The 15,196-nt window shown below is 44.9% G+C and overlaps 1 protein-coding gene across 1 annotated transcript in view; it reads left to right on the top strand.

The window, feature by feature from the left end:
- LOC138266021 (interleukin-1 receptor antagonist protein-like) overlaps nucleotides 1-15,196 on the top strand; it is a 57,367-nt gene that overhangs the window by 40,539 nt on the left and 1,632 nt on the right. Inside the window, exons 4-6 of the mRNA XM_069214329.1 lie at nucleotides 39-258; nucleotides 2,499-2,678; nucleotides 3,327-3,460. Of these exons, the coding sequence (XP_069070430.1) occupies nucleotides 39-258; nucleotides 2,499-2,678; nucleotides 3,327-3,460 (534 nt within the window). The remainder of the gene's footprint in view (nucleotides 1-38; nucleotides 259-2,498; nucleotides 2,679-3,326; nucleotides 3,461-15,196) is intronic.

The following is a 15,196-nucleotide window of genomic DNA, read 5'->3' as shown; positions in this document are numbered from 1 at the left end:
CTCAAAGTATAATTTTGTTCTTTTTATTAAATCCTCAGTCACCCTTGCCAGATACCAAATGGGGTCTCTACCCAAAGATCTGTGCCACATGTGGAGGATCCATCCAGGTGAATCTGACCATCCCCAAGGAGCCCCCTGTTTTCCGCAGGATAGTGGTGATCGTGGTGGCAGTGAAGAAGATGAAGCGTGGGGTGACTGGCAGGTGTCTGTTTGGGGACACCGATCTCCTGGAGATTCTCAAGGACATGCTGGTGGAAGGTAAGAAGATGCCTTTTTTTGGAAGTCTTTATTTCAGGGCCACGATTCAGCAACATTGGGAATTATGATCCAACCTACTGCAACGGAGTACTGCAATTACTTTCAAACTATAGAAAAATTACGTGTCTAACCTGTCAAACACTCAGAGAGTTGAGTGCTAATTGCAGATCTCTTTGAGTCACAATTGCTGTTGTGATCTGTGTAAATGCTCCTTTACATTAAGGCACTCATTACGAGTGTGGCAGTCTTAAGACCGCCATACTCATGGTGGGGGTCTTACCGCCACAGGCCGGCGGTAAAGACTGCCGTATTATGACATTGGCAGTTTGGCAGAAGCCAAACCACCGCAACGCAGGCAGTACAGCCAAGGCGGTCGGACTGACGCCCGGCGGCAGCCGCAAGACTGCCAGCGGTATTACAAGTCAGCACATCCCCAGGCTTTCCATAGCGGTCGCACCACCAAGAAAACCCTGGCGGTAACGCACCTGGCGACAGGAATTTCCATTCCTGTCACCGGCACACACACCCCCACATACTTTCAAACACCCTCCCTACTCATCCACACACTTTCAAACACGCCCCCTCTCGTCCACACACTTTCAAACACTCCCCACTCATCCACACACTTTCAAACAACCTTCCACTTGCCACACACTTTCAAACACCCCCACTTGTCCACACACTGTCAAACACCCCCAACTCATCCACACACTTTCAAACATCCCCACCCATCCACACACATGCAGACAACCCATCCATCCCCACACATGCAGACACCCCACACACGCACTCAGACACCCCCCAACCGCACGCTCACAAACACGCACTCAGACACCCCCATTCGCACACATACATGCACTCAGCCACCCCCATTCAAACACATATACGCACTCAAACAGATACCCCCACCCCTCTGCATACAAACGCACACAGACAGACACTCCTATCCCCCCCATTTTGGACAGTCCACCTACCTGTCTTGGCGAGATGCTCGTCTGGGAGGGGATGGCTGTCAGTGTTTCCACCACCAGAACCGCACCACTGTTCAGGAAACTGCTGTGCCGCATTACATATCGTAATACGGCGGGAGGAGTCTTATTGGCGTGGCGGTGCGGGCGGTGGAGACAACTCTCTTCCACGGAAATCCAACTTAACTCATAATATGGCAGTCTTTGGACCACCAACACTGGCTGTCTGCTGGCGCCCACGACTTCGGCGTTCTGTTGAAAAGACTGCTGAAGTTATAATGAGGGCCTATATGTTTACCTATGTATCAAAAGCAGTAATTTTGAAAGTCAAACTTTACATGCTTGAAATATTTTCTACATATGATGAACATAACATCAAGTTAATGATAGAATTCATCTATAATGGTAGCCTCTCAATCTAATTCCATTTTTCAACAGCAAATGAGTCTAAGCCTGACAACATATTTAGATAACAAGAACATTGAAAACACTGCTTTATCATTGCCTTTTGTTCTATCAGTATTCTCAAGCAAAACCTCATGATTGTTAATTGCAGCCAGAACCCCATTGCTAACTGAGCATTGAGGAGGGAAGCTGTAAAACCATACTGGGCTACTAACAACTATGCCTCCCAAGGAACAAATTTGTCTGAAACACCTTCAGACTTACTTTTATAAGCCTATTTTCCTTTTTAAAGGCAAGCTTTAATAGTATAGCACACCATTTAATTGATTATTTCAAATAAAATGTTCTTGATTTACAGTAAGTGTCTTTGCTGAGCCCACTGGTCCAGATTAAACATTTAGGGCCTAATTAAGAGATTGGCGGAGGGTCACCAATGCACTTATTAATAATGGATGGGATATCATTCACATTTGTTACAGAGTAAACATTTACCACACTCCAAATCAGGCCCAAAATATAAATAATGTACTTGAGGTGAGGAACATTTTTGTCTGCAGCAGAAGGCCTGCTCCCTGTATCAAATTATTTGTTCCTACTCCTGGAGTGCCTCCTTTCTAACTCAGTGGTTCACGTTTCGGCCCCTGGATGGCTGACTTCCTGCACCAAGGAGGATCCATCGAGGTCCTAAAGAGGCCCCATCCTCATCTCATGGGGGCAGTTCCCAGCCAGAGGGCTTCCTTTTTACGAAGGGCGATGGAGTTTCAAAGTTGACTGCATTTGGAAAGTTTCAACACAACTTCCTGGATCCCAAATGCAGGCCCATCGCTGTTCTGTTCCCGATGTTAACCACCTGTCACTTCTTTCCAGAAGACATCCCCTACCAAACATTCGAGGACACATCCATGACACAGTCGGGGTACCGCTTCTCATCATGCGCTCAATACAAGATCACCGACACAGCCAACAAAAACATGGTGCTGCAGGAGTTCTCGGATCAGGCCCAGCTGGTGGCCGTCTATCTGCAGGGTCCCAATGCCACTCGACAAGGTGAGCATCAAGTCATGTCTTGGAAAATCAGTATTTGATGAGGTGGGGGGTATAAATACCCATTTGTACCACCTTTAAAAGAAGTGACATGGAATTCAAAGTCTGAAATGGGGACACTTGGTTAGCAATTTAGGGTGCCTTCTGTGCCTTACGGTGACATACATGGACGTATAGTGAAAAGTCAGACACGCCACTTTTACTATATGAAGCCGTGACTCTTTCATGTTTTCTTTAAGGCCTTCTTTAGAGTTGTCCACAAATTCTAATGTGCCCGGTAACAGGAGTTAGCATGCCTTATGAAATTATAAATTCTGTTATTTTCACATAGAAATGTCAGGTGCTGAAAGCAGTCAAAATCTCTGTATGAGACACCAGAGGAAACAGGGGAAATGTCACAGAAAAACACATACTGCCATGTGTTATTCACCATGTGTTTCCCTGCCCTTGCACTTACAAATACTCCCAGTAACAGTATTTCCATTGACGGGAAATAAGAGGGAAATGAACAGGTCACTTGTAATGATGGTCTCAATGGGGTGTGTGTGCTGCGAGTATGGGGGCTTGTGGTCAAGGGGCTGCCCAAACAGCCTTATGAAGTATGACGAGTGTGATTGCTGTTAACTCCTTCTCTTCTTTCTAAACTTGCAGTCAAGTTGAACATGACCTCCTATAAATCGCTTCCCCCAAGCAGCAGGAAGTTGCCCGTGACCCTGGGCATCGTGGGAAAGAAGCTCCATCTATCCTGCATGATGGTGGGTGGGCAGCCCAAGCTCCAGCTGGAGGTGAGCAGGGATTGGCGGGTGCTTCCTAATTTCTGCCCTTGTGTGACTAATGCTAAAGAGTGGCTGACACAATACCCACATCACTATTGTAATTCTGGTTGTATTTATATAGCGCTTACTACCCGTGACAAGGCAGTGAAGTACGTTTGAATTAGTGGTGGATTAGTACAGGGAAATATAAGTTGTGAATTTGAGCAGTGGGCATGTGAGTCTGTTAGCTGGCTTGAATAGAATGCAGGAGGGATATAGGTGAGAAGAGTTTAGAAAGGGTTATTAGAGAGTGCATACTAGTAAAATTAGGTTTGGGGTGAGTCAAAGGAGGGATAGAGGAGGGAAGAGTCTAGAAAGTGCTATTTGGAGACCATAGTAGTACAATAAGGTTTGGGGTGAATCAAAGGAGGGAAGAGTCTAGAGATGGCATTTTGGGAGGTCATAGATAGTAGTACAATGAGGTTTTGAGTGAGGCAGAGTGGAGGTAGAGGATGAGACAAATATTGGTGCATTTGAGAGAATTGAAGGTGTTTTTTCTACAGTAAAAATAAAGTAATACATGTATAGATACATAGTTATATAGAAATGTATACAAGTATAAAGAAAATAATAAAGAGATATAAAGTTGTATTATATAAAGTCCCATATGTGCATGTACGGCTAAATAATTAGAAACTCAGACTTTCAAGTGTGGCTGTACATAAAGCTAAATTATTTTTCTTTGGAAATGGTATGATTTTCTTATTTCTTATTTATTCAGATTTATTTTAATTTTATATTCCCCCCAATATTTTAATAGTGAGGCACTTATAGATAAAGTTGTTATGATCATATTTACACAATTATGATAGTCAAAATAAAATGAAACAGAGACCCATAAGCATATGATCAAATAACTTACATAATTTATCATACATTGTGATGGATAAATTAAAACAAAATTCCATTAGTATCTACTCAAATAATGTATGTGTAAAGTATGCAGTGACCTATATACACATTAAGCATATAATGATATAACGGTAATATATACATTTGTTATGCAGACCTATAAGAATATCTATATATTTTAAACTATAAATAGTATATATATGTGTACAAAGAAATGCACATATCTAAATACGTATGTATAATCAAATTAAACATGTTTACATACACAGGCATATGCTGTACAGTTACATGTCGAGTTTGGTGGTTACGTAGGAAAGCAACAACTCTTGGGTAGTCTTCTGAAGATAAGATACTGATCTGTGGATCTTATGTTTGGGGGTAATAAATTCCATAGTTTTGCTGCTTAAACAGAGAAAGATGTGCCACCCATGTTTTTTTTTCTTGCACAATGAGGTTTTTGCAGCAAGGCACCAATCTGGAGCAGAGGTGCCTTTGCTGATCTGTATCTGGTGATTTTATTCCTGATGAAAAGTTGTCCTGTTCCATGTATTGTTTTGTGGGTGATACAAAGGAGCTTGAAGGTGGATCTTCTGGCAACCATTAACCAATGTAGGGTCCTCAAGGCAGAGGAGATGTGAGCTTGTAGCTTTATATGTAGGAGCAGTCTGGCAGCAGAGTTCTGAATTAGTTTCATAGTTTATAAAAACAATCTGTGGTAGAGGCCATTGGCGTAATCAAGTTTACAAGAGAGATAGTAGCTTGGAACTTGTGTGTAAATCATAGGTGGAGGAAGATGCGTTGCAGAGTTTTCATAGTGATGAAGCTTGATTTTGTTATTTACTTGGATATCCACGGACAGCTTGGAGTCCATGGTAATTTCAAGGTGTCTTACTTCCTTGAATGCTTTAGGAGGTAGTCCCAGATTGTCAGGGCAGGCGCAGATTGGCTCATTATTTTTTCCAATTGCCACATGTGAGTACTTTAGTTATGGATGCATTCAATTTGAGATGGCCCAATGTCGCCCACTGATCAACTGTTCTGAGGCAACTGAAGATTTTTGAGTTTCCAGTGTCTATGGGGCTTTGCAGTTTAAGAAGTATTTGTGTGTTATCTGTGTACTTATAGAATGTGAGATGAAATTCAGTGATCATTGCCGGTAGTGACTTCATGTAGATGTTGAAAAGCATGGATGAGATGATACAGCTTTGAGGGACCCCTGCTTTTTTGAAGTACTTTTGGATGAGAAGGGGGGAGTAGTGATGACATTTGTTCTGTTTTCAAGGTGGGATATGATCTAGTCAAGAGCAGTCCCCTCTATGCTGGCTTCGTAAAGTAGACTAACAGACTACTTAAAACATGATTGTTGGAAAATGGGTTATTGGTAAGGGCAGGTAGGTACCTACACCTAGCAACAAGCCACTAACCTCCACCTAGGTACAGTTAGGTCTCAGTAAATTAATCCCAGCTCAACCCTTGGTAGCTTGCAACGAGCGTCAAGGCTTAACTTAGGAGACAGTGTGTAAAGCATTCAAATATCACAAAACAGTAATTAAATAAAACACAGGAAACAGTTTAAAAATCCAAAACCAATTTATAAAAATAGTTTATATTTTTATCTTTAAAATGACACAAAAACGAATAAAATCGGATAAAGGGAACCGGAGATATGAATTTTTAAAGAATTATTATTTTTCTAGCGCTTAGAAACCAAAAGCGCCAATCGAGTCATCTGGTTGCACCTCGACCGGGGCATAGTCAAAGTTTCAGGCCGACCGCGATGGAGCCCTGCTCGGCTACAAGTCGCGGGAGGCCTCGGTTAAAAAGTTACCTTCTGACTTAGTCTTTATTTTGAAGATTTTCTTCAGCGGGACGAATCTGCCAGTCGAGTCCGACCTCCTGGAGCCCTTGTCCGGATACGCGATGTTGGTTTCCTCGGTGGTGATTTTTACCTCCGGACTTAGTCGTTTTTTCGAGGTGAAAATCCTTCGACCGGGGTAAACCTGAATCTTGATCCGACGTCCATGGAGCCCTTCTCGGATACGATGGCTGGGAGGTCCCGGTCAACATTTTACCTTCAGACTTAGGGGGTTATTCTAACTTTGGAGGAGGTGTTAATCCGTCCCAAAAGTGACGGAAAAGTGACGGATTTACCACCAGCCGTATTACGAGTCCATTATATCCTATGGAACCCGTAATACGGCTGGTGGTATATCCGTCACTTTACCGTCACTTTTGGGACGGATTAACACTCCTCCAAAGTTAGAATAACCCCCTTAGTCTCTTTTTCGGAGGTTTTTCTTTACCGGGACGAACCACGAAGTCAGGCCGGGTCACGGTTGAGGCAAGCCGGCTAGAATTTCCGCAGCGGGTCGGTCCCTCTCTGGAGCTTTTTTACAAAAAATTTCAAATCTTCTCCAAACTTCTGGGGCTTCACCCAGGTGTTCTTTTAAGGTTCTTTAGGGGTCCACAGCTCACCCCAAGGGTCCAGAAGTTCTGTGATGGTCCTTGGGGGGTGCGGACTTCAACTCCCAGAATGCACCTGGTGCAAACTCCTTTTTGGCCACTGGACAGTGGTCAGCTGGTCACTTTTTCAGGAGTTGGTGCAGGGGACTCTGGATAGCAATTTTTCACCTGTAGCAAACAGGGAGTCCCTCCTTGAACCAGTTGAAGCCAGGCAAAGTCCTTCTTGTGGTGAAGCCCAAGTGTGCAACTGGTGCAGTCCTTCTGAGTGCAGGTTCCAGGTGCAGGCCAGGGGTCCAGCAGGGCAGTCCTTCTTCTCCTTTAGTTCTTTCTTCTTGAAATTTGGTGGGGATCTGAGGTGTGGGTGCAGGTCTGCCAGTTTTATCCTTGCTCCTGGGTGAAAAGCAGGGGGGTCCTGGTTCTCCAATCAGGTACAGGGTCGTCCCCCTGTGATGACCACTTCCTGGGAAGTGTGGTAAAAAATCCATCCCAGAAGGCAACAGTCTCTAAAAATCCAACATGGCTGAATCTGATTTTTGGAGGTTACATCTGGCTGAGCCCACCCACTGGTGTGGCTAAAAATCATAAACACACCCCTCTCCTGCCCTCTCCTAATCTAATCAAGGGGGCACCTAGTTGTCTGGGGTTGCAGGATGTGGGGGTGTTGCTGGGTGCTCCAAATGTCCTTCTCTGCCTTTGAAGACCAGTTTGGCAGCCCTCCCCCTTCCTGCCTCACCATCTGCTGAGGGGAGATTCTCTCCCCCAAGCACATTCCTTTGTGTGAAGCCAGGCCACTTCACTCCTCATCAAGGCAGCTTGGCAAAGCTGCTGCAGGCTGGCCAATCAGAGCACAGCAGCAAAAACAATGCAGAGCTGAAATTGGCAACTTTTTAGGTAAAGTCTAAACTTTTTACCTGAACAAGTTATATTAAATCCAACAACTGGAAGCTGTGGGATTTATTACAACAATTAATTTGATACCAAATTATTGGTATGCAACATTTAAGGAGACTTTAAAATTTAAAATAAAGTCTGCCCATTCTAGCCTATGAAGGCCATTTACTTCAATGAGGGAAAAACGAATTTGGCTGTTTTTACCTCACCAGGGCTTATAAATCTATTTTTATAAAGTCCCTGCTTATAGTTACATGGCACCCAGCCCTAGGGGCACATAGGGCACAACTTAGGGGTGACTTATATGTAAAAATAAGGTAGTTTAAGACTTTGGAAGTACTTTTAATTCCAAAGTCGAATTTGCATATAATTTAATTTAAAAGCAGCCAGCAAGGCAGGCCTGCCTTTAAAATGACACTGGGCACCTCAGCAGTGCACCTAGGTGTGCGTCTCCTATGCTGTGGTCCCTAAACCTACATGCCCTACCATATACTAGGGACATATTGGTAGGTTAACTTAGCCAATTATAATTAGCCTAATTTGCATATCCATTTTACACAGAGCACAGGCCCTGGGACTGGTTAGCAGTACCCAGGGCACCTTTAAAGTCAGGAAAACACCAGCAAAAAAGTGGAAAATGGGGGCAAAAAGTTATGGGGCCTCTGCAATCAACACTGTTTTCTCACACAACCCCCCCCAGCCCACACGTCCAGGAGACTCAGCCCAACCCTGGGAGAGTCTTCCTGGCTTGTTAGGCGAGGAAGACAATGAAGAAAACTGGCTGTCCCCTTGCAGGGCCTACTCTGCCTTACATCCTCCTGTCAGGGTCACTCCCTCTGGGTAGTGAAGCCATCACAACAGTAAAAGGACCCAACTCAAACTGAAACTTCCCTCTAGGGGGGTCTCCCTTCTCACTCTCCCCAACTTGGGTAGTGAGGTGCCCACCTCCCCAACTCCTAACTTTACTAGGGCAACACCTAGCTTACCCAAAGAGGTTACCCAACACTTGAGCAACCCCAACATGACCAATAGGGTCAGGGGGCCTACTTTGCTATTGGCCCTGGGGTCTGCCTCCCAGGCCAAGTACAGTGCTGCCAGGAAGGCTAGCGCCCAGCAGAGGATACTGACAGCTGTCAGTACCCAGAACCACACCCTAAGCTCTCCACTGACAGGTGGCTGAGCTGCTTTAGCGGCATCTTTGGGGTCCTGGCACCCCTCTTGCTGTCTAGAGTGGGGGGCTACCACATCCTGTGGCAGACACCCTCCTTCCACTCTCCCTTCTGTCAATGCAAGGGCAACACCCTGCATCTGGACAGCTGCCTGACTACTCAGGACTTCCTTGGGGCAAGGGGAGGCCTCACCAGTGCCAACTCTGGGCTCCCTCCCTACTGGGGCAGAAGGCCTTTTGCTCCCTGGAACTCTCTTTAAGAGTGGCCTACCCTTCCTTTTCTTCTTTCCTTTTCTTGGGGACCCCTGTCTCCTAACTGTAGGGACTGACTCCCCAGGACTTTGGTTTGGGGGGGCGCCCTGGGCGACCGCCCCATCTGGGACCAGACCCACCTCTGGGAGGTCATTGCCCAGGATAGAATCTAGGGGGAGGTCAGCACTGACTACCACCCTAAACCAGTCAAGGATACCCTCCCTCTCTAGGGGCACTATGGCTACAGGTTTGGAGGTGACCTCCCCTGTGGCTATCCTGACTTTCCTTGTCTCTCCTGGGACATACATGTCTGGGGTCACTAACCGGTCACTCACTATAGTGTGACTGGCACAGGTGTCCCTCAGGCCAGTGGTAGGGATCCCATTCACCTGAATGGGGTGGAAGTGCCTACTTCCACCCTCAGGGATCACCAGCTTACCATCTGGTCCAGTCTCCCAGCTCAATGCTAGGAGGACTTCATCATCTGAGGAATCCTCCTCCATGGCTACACTGGACAGCCCAATGCTAACCACCTTCTTTGGACAGGCTGCATCTCCTCTGAAGTGACCTGTCTGCTGACAGTCAAAGCAAGCCCTACTGTCCAAGAGCTTTTTTAACCCTGGGTCTCCCTGTCTCTGCTTGTCAGAGTGGGAGTGGGATTTACTCTCCTCCTTCTTAGGGTTCTGGGGTACAGAGGGAGTCTCTGTGGTGGGCTTACCACCTCCCTCCTTAGGTTTTTGGGGACCTGCCCCCCCCTTCTTGGAGTCTCCCCCCTGGGACTTGACAACCACCCTGGTTCTCAACCACTCATCAGCTGCCTCCCCTAGCTCTCTAGGGTTGGTCTGCTTAGAGTCCACTAGATGCTGGCGTAACCTTTCTTGGGTACAATTGGTCAAGATGTGCTCTCTCATGATCAGATTGTATAGCCCCTCATAAGTATTTACTTTGTTACCAATAATCCAGCCCTCTAGTGCCTTTAGTGCGGTGTCTACAAAGTCCACCCAGGACTGGGTGCTTGTCTTTTGGGTGTCCCTAAACTTCATTCTATACTGCTCTGGGGTCAGACCAGACTTTTTAGTCAAGCAACTCTTCATACTGGGGTATGAGTCTGCATCCTCCCCACTCATGGTTAGGAGCCTATCCCTCCCAGAGTTGGGAACTAACTCCCAAAGAAGTGAACCCCAGTACTGAGGCTTGACTCTCCTCATCTGGAGGGCCCTCTCGAAGGCCCCCAGCCACTTATCTATGTCATCCCCCTCTACATAGGCAGGAACCACCCCTTTGGGTAATCTGGGGGAATAACCCCCACCCAGGGACACCTCAGCTTCTTTCTCGCTGCCACCATCTCTTTTCTCTTTGTTTGCCCACTTTTTCTTTTCTAGGGCCAGCTTGTCTGCTTCCAAAGCTATGTATGCTAGCTGGGCCTCCAGCTCTCTCTCTCTGATGGATGGGTTCTCTCCTCCTGAAAGGACCCCCTTCCTACCACTAGCTTTGGGTCTGCCCCTAGTGACTGTATCTACTGAGGACCGTTCTTCCTCATCCTCACTTGGGCTCAGATGCCTTCCCTCCCCTGAGAGGTTAGAGTTAGCATCCTCCCCTTTTTCTTCCTCCTCTGGAGCTTCCTCGGTGCCTAGCTCTTGGGCCTCAGCCCATGCTGTCAGGGATTTGATCAGGATTTGCTTCCTGAGATCAGTGGTTGCAGGCAACCCTCTTTCAATACACAACCCCCTAAGCTGGACTACTGTCAGTGTGGGTAGGCTAGCCAGATCAAGCTCCATGGTTCCCTAGTTTTGTGTCAACAAAAACTTTTTGCAAAAATTGGAAACAAGAATTTAGAAAAATTACAAAAATTCAATAATTGAAATTAATCCAAATTAATTTAAAAAAAAAGTAATTTTTTTAAAAAAATAATAATTTTTGCACTAAGACAATTTAGAGGATTTTTAATTTGTTTTACTTAAAACTGTAACGTGATACTGAACACAAGTACAGGATCCCGTCGCTGCTTCCAAAAATGTTGGAAAATGGGTCATTATTTTTTCCAATTGCCACATGTGAGTACTTTAGTTATGGATGCATTCAATTTGAGATGGCCCAATGTCGCCCACTGATCAACTGTTCTGAGGCAACTGAAGATTTTTGAGTTTCCAGTGTCTATGGGGCTTTGCAGTTTAAGAAGTATTTGTGTGTTATCTGTGTACTTATAGAATGTGAGATGAAATTCAGTGATCATTGCCGGTAGTGACTTCATGTAGATGTTGAAAAGCATGGGTGAGATGATACAGCTTTGAGGAACCCCTGCTTTTTTTAAGTACTTTTGGATGAGAAGGGGGGAGTAGTGATGACATTTGTTCTGTTTTCAAGGTGGGATATGATCTAGTCAAGAGCAGTCCCCTCTATGCTGGCTTCGTAAAGTAGACTAACAGACTACTTAAAACATGATTGTTGGAAAATGGGTTATTGGTAAGGGCAGGTAGGTACCTACACCTAGCAACAAGCCACTAACCTCCACCTAGGTACAGTTAGGTCTCAGTAAATTAATCCCAGCTCAACCCTTGGTAGCTTGGCAACGAGCGTCAAGGCTTAATTTAGGAGACAGTGTGTAAAGCATTCAAATATCACAAAACAGTAATTAAATAAAACACAGGAAACAGTTTAAAAATCCAAAACCAATTTATAAAAATAGTTTATATTTTTATCTTTAAAACGACACAAAAACGAATAAAATCGGATAAAGGGAACCGGAGATATGAATTTTTAAAGAATTATTATTTTTCTAGCGCTTATAAACCAAAAGCACCAATCGGGTCATCTGGTTGCACCTCTACCGGGGCAAAGTCAAAGTTTCAGGCCAACCGCGATGGAGCCCTGCTCAGCTACAAGTCGCGGGAGGCCTCGGTTAAAAAGTTACCTTCTGACTTGGGCTATAGACCATCGAATTGTAATCCTTCAATTGCTTTGGATCGCCAAACTGGCTATTTAACAGAGATTAGGCCTTCAAATGCTCACACTATAGTCTTAGGAGATTTTAACATTGTTTCATGAAATTGAAAACCTAACCCAGTGTAAACTTAGGGAAACCTTGGCTTCAATTAATTGGTCAAAGAAGATATCTGCCCAATTCACAATGCTGGTCATATGTTGGAGATAGTTTGTCTGTGTCTGCAAATAGTGCAAAGCTCAACCTGCATTGGTTTGCTAGGTTATTGTTTTTTATTTAGCATGGTAATTACCTGCGAGGATATCTCAATGCTCTGCAGCAGGTGTGTAAGGCCAGCCCTGGAGGGCTTACTCAAAAAGCCAGGTCTTCGGCTTCTTGCAAACGTCAAAAGAAAGGAGGCAGTTCTGGTGTATTGTGAGAGATCGTTTTAGGATTTAAAACACAGGAAAGCAGTAATGAGAGACCAGGAAAGCGGAGGTGTCTGGAAGATTGGTGAATGTGAATGTGGCTGTTAAGGTAGGTTGGGCTTATGTTGTGAAGTGCTTTGTAGGTGTGGGTGAGGAGTTTGAAGAAGTGCATGCACTTGTGTATCAGGAGCCAGTGGAGTTCCCTGAGATGTGGTGTGATTTGGGCTCAGAGTGGGACTCCGAGGAAAGTCTGGCTGCTGCTTTTTGTGCAGTCTTCTAGAGAGCTGGTTGGGAATCCCTGTGTACAGGGTGCTCCCACAGTCCACTCTGCTGGTGACAAGGGCTTGGGTGGTCCTTTCCCTGGTAGGTGTTGTCTGGTATCCACATGAGGATTTTCTTCAGCATGCTTAGGGTACTGAAGCAGGACAAGGCCACAGCTTTGTCTTTGGGCATTCATGTCCAGTTTGTTGTTTATGATGATTCTGAGGATTCCTGCTTGTGAGCAAAGTGTAGAGGTGGGTCCAAGGTCTGTGGGCCACCAGGTGGAGTGCAATGGTCTTTCCCAAAGACTACCACTTCAGTTTTCCCCGAGTACAGCTTGAGAAAATTGAATTTCATCCAGGTGGCCACTTTGGTCATGCATGTGGTGATCGTATTCCTGGTGCTAGGTCCCAGACAAACAGTATCAGTTGTGTGGCCTCAGCTTGAGGTTGTTTATGTTGTGGGCTTGTGTGACCTCGGCCAGCAGTCATGTAGATGTTGAAGAGCATCAGGCTGAGTGTGGAGCCCTGCGGGACTCCACAGATTAGATCCAGTGCTTCAGAGGAGTCGGGGGCATGTTGACAGGTTGGGTTCTTCCAGTGAGGAAGGAGCAGATCTAACAATATTTTGGTCAGATCAGTATATCATTCCGTTGAACTGGCCATCACAGCACAGCATGTCTGGCGAAGTATCTTTACCAATCATTGTGACAGTGAAAAACTGGTGAGCAGTAAATAAATATGAACTTGTCTCTTGAATTTTAGAAAACTTTAATGCTCTCAGTTTAAATGATACTGACCTACTCAATCGATATAATGTAATTCTGAATGATGAAGTCAATTAATTTGTGCCTTAGAACTCCATTGTACTCCCCGTAACAATAATAATAATAATATATTCTTCATAGCAGAGTTACATTTGCTGTCAAGTAAATGAAGTAGTTAGGATACCCATGGTACCAGAATTATCTAGAAAATGATAAAGCTAATTGATCTGCATTCAGTAATATATATGACGAATTTTTAAATAGTGAATGCTGCATATTACATGGACTGCATTCTGAAATCAGCCGATTTAGGTAAAATATTTAAGGTAACTGGGGAATTAAAGGAAGCACCAGGTACATTTACGGAGATATTTCGGAGTCGAGGTACAATGCATTCACAGATTTCATTGAGCAAAACATACTTTATATTAAATTTCAATTGCCTCTGTATCCTGGCCGCGGATTAATGACTTGGGTCACTTTGCAAGCACTTATCTAAGCCAGTTTGAACCACTGACTGATGAAGACTGTAGACCATTGTTAAAAAATGTTAGGCCATCGGGATGAAAAGTAGACTATGCACTTTCAGGTTCACAATTGGAGTGCTTCTCAGCTCGCAAAATCAAGAGCCTTATGTAATTATGTCGCCACTGTATTTTCTGCATAATCATGGAATGACTGGATTTGCCACATAATGCACTATCAACTTCATAATTGCAGATTTCAACAAAGAAAGCTTTTGCTTCTAGCACCCAGGGATCAAGCGTTACCATGAAAATGCCAGACATGGTGCCCTGCAGTGGCAGACCTTTTGCAAAGTTTAACTGGCCGCCTTTTGGTTGCTGATGCTCTATTCAGGTGTTAAGCTGGTACGAATGGGGTGAAATATGATTTACCCAGAGAGGGTTTTAAAATTACATAATAGTAAAGTAATACTGCCTTGAAGGTGCTACATCATGCCACATATTGTGCCTTTTCTTGCTGCATTATTTAATAAACCCTGCTGCATTATTTGATCCTTCAGCACTGCATAATTGCAGTAGTCCTGCCTGCAGCTCAAAATCTCAAGTTCAACCCTCTCCTTGTCCCACTGTACCTTAAGGTCCAAATTTAAAGTGTTTCCACGTCATCTCAGAAGCTCCTTCTCTCCCCGTTTCCTTAGCCGCACATGTTCTCCTCTGTACTCAGGAGGGCCTGTGTGGGCTAAACTCATTTGCAAATAGCTCTGGTGAAGTTTCAGCACAAATCCTAGAGAGCAGGGGTGAGCCAGTAAACCATATTTTGCCTCTTGGATGGTAAAGATAGAGCAGGGTGTCTGCACCCACAGGTTCTGTTCAACCTCTGCAACCAAATTGCTTTCTGGGGACTACAGGAAACCTCGAGCCATCAAACCAAGGTTTGCAGCATGTCCTAGTTGTTTTGCACTTTGGCTTTAGGATTCTGTGTTCATGTAAACACCAACCCACTGGAGACCTGTATTGTATTGAGATCTAAAAAAACGAATGCAGCATTATTCAAGTGTGGCTTGAACAAAAATAGGTCAGCCCCTCACCCCCGTGCCCATACTGCACCACTGAGACAGATATTTAGTAACCCTATCATACCATCACTGTGAGTGTCCCACTTGTTCTGCCCCAGCCGGCTCTGCGCCTGTTGGATCTGACAACATCAGGTGTGCACTTTCCTTCTACACATGGTGGGCCAA

Source organism: Pleurodeles waltl, chromosome 11 (assembly GCF_031143425.1).
Source record: "Pleurodeles waltl isolate 20211129_DDA chromosome 11, aPleWal1.hap1.20221129, whole genome shotgun sequence".
Lineage (NCBI taxonomy): Eukaryota > Metazoa > Chordata > Amphibia > Caudata > Salamandridae > Pleurodeles > Pleurodeles waltl.
Note: the sequence above shows the minus strand (reverse complement) of the source record. Positions and strands in the feature narration are given on the sequence as shown.